The sequence below is a fragment of the Camarhynchus parvulus genome, chromosome 1A (genome assembly GCF_901933205.1).
Source record: "Camarhynchus parvulus chromosome 1A, STF_HiC, whole genome shotgun sequence".
Lineage (NCBI taxonomy): Eukaryota > Metazoa > Chordata > Aves > Passeriformes > Thraupidae > Camarhynchus > Camarhynchus parvulus.
Genome location: NC_044586.1, coordinates 42908545 through 42914544, shown reverse-complemented (window position 1 = coordinate 42914544; position 6000 = coordinate 42908545). Strand labels below are relative to the sequence as shown.

General features: G+C 38.6%; 1 protein-coding gene across 1 annotated transcript; it reads right to left on the bottom strand.

Annotated features, from left to right (window-relative positions):
* Window positions 1-504: 504 nt before the first annotated feature.
* LOC115910419 (arg8-vasotocin receptor-like) lies at window positions 505-2817 on the bottom strand. The gene is made up of 2 exons (XM_030960561.1): window positions 1763-2817; window positions 505-704 (listed from the first exon to the last, which is right to left on the bottom strand). The coding sequence occupies exons 1-2, from the start codon at window positions 2676-2678 to the stop codon at window positions 505-507; spliced, it is 1116 nt and encodes a 371-aa protein (XP_030816421.1). The 5' UTR covers window positions 2679-2817.
* Between the last annotated feature and the right edge of the window lie 3183 nt (window positions 2818-6000).

Genomic DNA, 6000 nt, shown 5'->3' with positions numbered 1-6000 from the left:
TTTAAACCAGGTGCTATTAAGATCTGGCAAAAGCTTTTTCTGACTTCGTGCTGCCTTCTCAAGATTTGTCATTGTCCCTCAATCACACCAGAGTGATGAACAATTCATGGCTCACTCTGAAAACATATTCAAGTTTAATTAGATCAGGTTTCTTTTCAATTATGTTTCAATTTGTTGAATCAGGTAGTAATAAAATTTTACTTCTTAGAAATCCAGAATCACAGATGGGGAAGTACTTTAGGACACGAAATATCTAAGATACTTTTATATATCTTTTTCAGTCTTTACAGAAATTCATTCTTATAAGACAGTGGTGATTGAAGCACTGAGTCAGGCTTGCACAACACAGAAACTTCCTAAATATGCTACAAACTGCAGAGAAATATATTTTTACAACAAAAAACAATTTTTCAGCTTCCTTATCCACAAAATAAGGGCTGATGGTAAAATATCAATATGTCTTGTGAACAGAGCATATGTAACAAAACAACAAGCCCTCAGCACTTATGCAGAGGTACTGTTCTCCTCAGGGTCTCTGTCTGCGAGATGAATGCTCCCCGTGAACATGGATTCCTCTTGAGCCAAGGTATTCTCCAGCTGCTTACTTGTGCAATGTGGAATCTGGCCGCAGAAATACATGTAAATCCATGGGTTGGCACAACTATTTAGATTGCCAAGGAGCATTATAATGGTGAATGCTGAACCTAGAACAAAACAGTTAAAGGAATAAGAGACTAAATAAAGCACTCTTATAAATATAAGTCACATTTTCACAGTCTGCTGCTTTCTGCTGTATCTATTATTATGCCAACACCAATCCAATAGTAGGAAATTCCCATATCAATGAAATTTGCAATTGCTGAAGGTATAAAGCACACTTTATTGTATGCATTCAGAGTTAAATAGTTTCATATAGCTCTTTTTTTATTCAGTTGCATTAATTTTAAAAGCAATTACTAAGCTGTTAAACAGATACAAATAAATACAGGTATATATTTTGACATAAATGTATGTAGAATAAGACTCAAATTCACACTGACAGGAAGAATTCTTAAAACAAAATTCAGAAACTACTGTTTTTATCAGGCAGGATGATTATATTTTTTCTCTTTTTTTTTCTCTTTATTTAGACTAGGTGATTTTAAAGTCACATATAGAGTCTGCCTTTCACAAAGAGGCAATAGCATAAATTTGACAAGCCCATTCTTGTTTACAACATAGTATTTGATAACTGTCTCAGGCTTGCTTTTTTGCTTTATGAACAGCTGGTTGATGACTTTTGGTTGTTTCATAGTTTACTACAGAGATTTTATCAATATGATTTCAATAGTAAAAAAAATCAGATGTCTTATAACTCCACTGTTCTACCCAGTAAATAAGAAATAATTTAATTACTTTGAATAGTCAATTGCTTCTTTTCACCTCAAGAACCCAAAATACTGCTATTACACCTATAACCTCTGAAAGTCTGAGGCTTTGCTGAAGCACATGATACTTTTCACCATGCTGTTCATGAATCTTTAAATTATTAATCACTCAACACACACTCACAAAACAGACACATGATGTTTTGATCACATAACACAGGATGCTCCCCGTATCTAATTAAATAAAGGAGATAATAAATCCAGGTATTTCTTTTTAATCCTCCTCAAATGACCACAGGCAAGCTTTACACAAAAGCAAAATGCAAACATAAAGCACTCGACAGCAGTGTGAGAGCCTGCTCTGCAGCTGTGGCTGAGGAGGGAGAGCATCTTACCTTCAGTCAGGATGCTGGGGAACCACACAGACCACAGCTGGGCAATGAAGAAAGGTGACCAACAGAGAACATAGGCAACAACTGTCACCACTGTCATTTTTACTGTCTTGATCATAGCCTTTGAAATACAGTTCACACTGCTTGCTCGGGATGGCAGGACTTGATTCTGATTTGTTGCTTCACATTCATTCTGTTTTTTCACATTTATATTTCTTCTTATTATTTTGCAAATCTTGACCTGGCATGTGATAAGGATTGCTGAGGGAATGAAGAATATAACTACAAAAATCCAAGTCACATATGCCCTTGGGCCCCAAGGCTGAATAAATTCACCCCAACATTCAAAGACACCTGGAGATATTTCAGTCTTAGAAAAGATAAATACCTGTGGTAGGCTAAGAATCAGTGCTATAGACCAGCTGCTGCAAATGGGGATATTCCAGAGAGCTCTCTTCTTCTGGAAAGTGACCATAGGGTAGCAAACAGCTTGATATCTGTCCACTGTCATGACCACTATCATATAAGTAGAGGCAAACATGCCCAGCAGTTGTAGATACTTGATAATTCTGCACAAGAAATCTGGCCCTATGAAAACATCTGTAATATCCCATATGAGTTGAGGCAGCACTTGGAAAAAGGCTACCACTAAGTCAGCAATGCTGAGGTGAAGCATGAACACATACATCCTAGACAGCTTCTTTCTTCTTCGCCACAGCACCAGTATGAGAATGAAATTGCCCACAGACGCTGTCAGAAATATGACCCCCAGTACAGCAATCTCTACTTGAGCTAATTGCTCATCTCTTTCTGGTCTTCCAATAGGATCTGACCGATTTGTCAAACTCAGGAATCTGTGAGGAGGAGGACTCTCGGTCTGATGTGTGTTATCCTGCATCGGAAATGAAAAATTCTTCATAATGCACAGAAGCTACTCACAGTAGCTGCCACTTGCAGCTGAGGTTGACAGCTGTGAAGCACAGGCTGGCAAACAGACCAGCCTGGGTTCCAGTTTCAGGATATCTTCAGTCAAATCTTCCTGCTCGAGCAAACTAAAGCAGTGGGACTTGGATCATGGTAAAATTCTGCCTCTTGCTGGCATGCGAAAAGGCTTTATATAGGCTCCCAGCAGACAGAGCCTTATGTAACTGCAGAGCCCTCGGGTAGGCTGCAGGGACAGCAGCCAATGGCAGACCGAGCCACACAATTGGGGGAAGATATAAATAAAAGGCAAACTTCAGAGGCTCAATGTGATTCAATTACTCACTTCAGTCAAAACCCGAACTTGTAAATAGCTGTGGCCAGACTCGTACTCAAATGCCCTTACTCGGGAGAGTTCTTGCAAAAATCTTTCTACGCAAACCAGAGGAGCACACTTTAGGAGAAGTGGGAGGAAGGTTTATACGTAGATAAAATTGGATCCCTGAGCTCAGGCACATCATAACAGCAATCTCCAGGCTCCTGGGGCATGACTGCATCCTAAATGCAGCACAGAGAAAGAAATGCATTTTTCCATAGCCCTTTTTTTCCTTCTTCTCTCTTTTGGAGTCACCTGGTTCTAAAATAAAAAGAAAAATATTTGTACTGCCCTAAAAATAATATTTTTATTTCAAAACATGGTCAAGACTTAGAGGTTTTTTCTCAGCAAAATGAAAAATAACACATGTGAAATAAATTACTTTTATTGGGACTGCGAGTCTACTGAGAATTTAATTTTTAAAAAAAGTGAAAATTCAGTGGCAAATCCAACTGAGGAAAAGGTCTCTATGATGAAACAATACACAAAGGTCTCTATTCTATTACAATGCTAAAGTCTGTGAGATAATTTTTCAGTATCTAAACCTTTTCATTTTTGTAAATGTAAATTGTACCATGAACACAGGAAATTCATTGTTCTTCAACATTCCCATATGACTTTTGCATAAAGTTTGTGGCAGATAAGAATAGAAAATTTAAACTGATTTCTTTCTTTTTTTTATCTCTCAGCCTGCCCTCTTAATCACAAAAGAGAGAGATTAAATAAAATTGATCAGTTTAATATGAAAAATAACAGATATTTGTATGCAACCTTACTTGAAGCTAGGGCACCTATATCCTTCTGGTTACAGTCAGTACACTGGTAGTTTGAAGTCTTTCTGAGCAGGAAACCAGTAAGGTGAAAAGCAATATCCATGATGCATATATAGTACATAATACTAAACCTAAGCGGATTAATCACTATGATCACAATTATATTAGAAGACCAGCTCAGGAAGCTCACAGAAGACTACCACTTCTATACTACTACGGGTTTTCATGTACCAACAAATGTGAGGGGCAAAATTCATAAAGAGGATGCTGAGGTAGACTACAAAATTTGGAAAACCTACATGACCTCTTTGCTCTTCCTCTTTCCCCCTGCCTGCCACCAGGCAATGGATGTTAATAGCTCATGAAAGGGTAAGACTGTGAGAACAGACAACAGAGAAGCTGAACAATCTCAGGAAGCTTTTCCACTGACAGCAGCTGTAAGTATCCGTTATCTAGACTTGGCTGAACACTGCTGCAGCTGCCTGAGTCTACAAAAGCTTTTCTCAAAGACTGTGTTGCAAAGAGTATGAATCACAACTTAATCTAATATACCTGATGTTTTTTTCCTAAATTAAGGCCTATTTGTAGGAAACTTGGATTCCTGAGGTTGTTTCCTTTCAGTTTTCCCCCTCAATTTGGAATCTTGCTCAATTAGTGGGAAATAGGCATAGCAAGACCATAAGAGAACAAATGAGTTTGCCTTAACCCTCACTCTCCCTTCACCCAGCAACTTGCAGAAGAGTAACTGAATTGATCACAAACAATAAACCCCTGGGGAAAAAAACTGTGCTGGAGAGCAGCTGGACTGATCTCAGGTTCTGTCTTTTGATTGAGACTAAGTTTCAGGTGTGTGCTTCAAAATCATTTACCTTGACCATCTTCACTCCACAACTTAACAAAAAGGCAAGTGGGATCTTTATTCTTCCAGCAAGACATGATGTGAACACATACATCTCGGCAGAGCTAGGATGTTGAAGAGAACATTAAGAGAACATGTTGAAGAGAATATTAAGTTTGGGGTCAGGCATGGAAGATAAACATATATTTATATTTCATTATTATATTTCAGTATCAAGAAACTACATGCAAGAAGCCTAGTATATGCAACAGAAGTCAATTCTGGGATACTGTTGGAAGACTAACCAGAATATTATACCTATTTGTATGATTTTTCACAATACATAAGGTATGGATAGACATATTTCAGGCAAATGTGTTTTATCAGCTCTGCCTAGAATGGTCCAACAAGATCCCTGGGAACACACAACTCTTCCTCGGTCTACACATGCACACAGCACACAGTGTCTGGGCAACAGCCCAGGTGTTGGATCCAGATGTGGACACTGGCTAAAGGGCAAGCACACTGTGAAACAAGTAGCCTTCTCTATTAAAAGGGTGGTGGCCCTCCTTGTAAAAATTGTCCTAGTGATGTAAGACTCTATTCCATCTTGCATGTAATCAGTTCAATATATGTTAATGGTTTCATAGCTTTATTATTGTTCCCTTTCAATCTTTTTCATCCATGCAAGCAGATAGTCAGGATAATGTTAAATTGAAATTTAATCCAGTCTGGGAATATAACTTGCTGAGAAAAGAAAATTAGGATAATCGGTGAAAATGTTTAAGCAGTCTTAGCTGTCCTTTTATGCCAATACTGTCCTCCCATTGCCCAGCTTTGCTTCATTGCAAACTGCATCTGTCCAAGTTAAATTATTGTCCTAAATTATTTTAATTAACTTCTGCTGAACTTCTCAGGGTGGACTGTCATCTAATGTTTGTTAGTTAGCTAAAGGGAGAGATTCAGCCCACAGATTAAGACTCCAACTTAGCTATCTGATCTGAATTTCAGAATCACACAGCTGCTCAAGGCAGGGACAACACTGAATTCAGACCACTTTACACAGCATTTGTTCAGTCAGGTCTTGAAGACCACCAAGAGCTTAGAACACCAAACCTCCCTGGGTAACTGGTTACAAATGCTTATTTCCATTGTGAAATTTCCTTATGTGTCACTAGACCCTCCCCTGATTCAGGCCACATTCTCTCATTCTTCTGCCATGACTTAAGTAAAAACCTGGCTTGGACCTCTTGCCAGCATCCTCCTAGGCACTGCATGGGCACTGTTAGTGCCTCTGAAGCTGTCTCTCCTCCAGGCAGACCAAGCTACATTG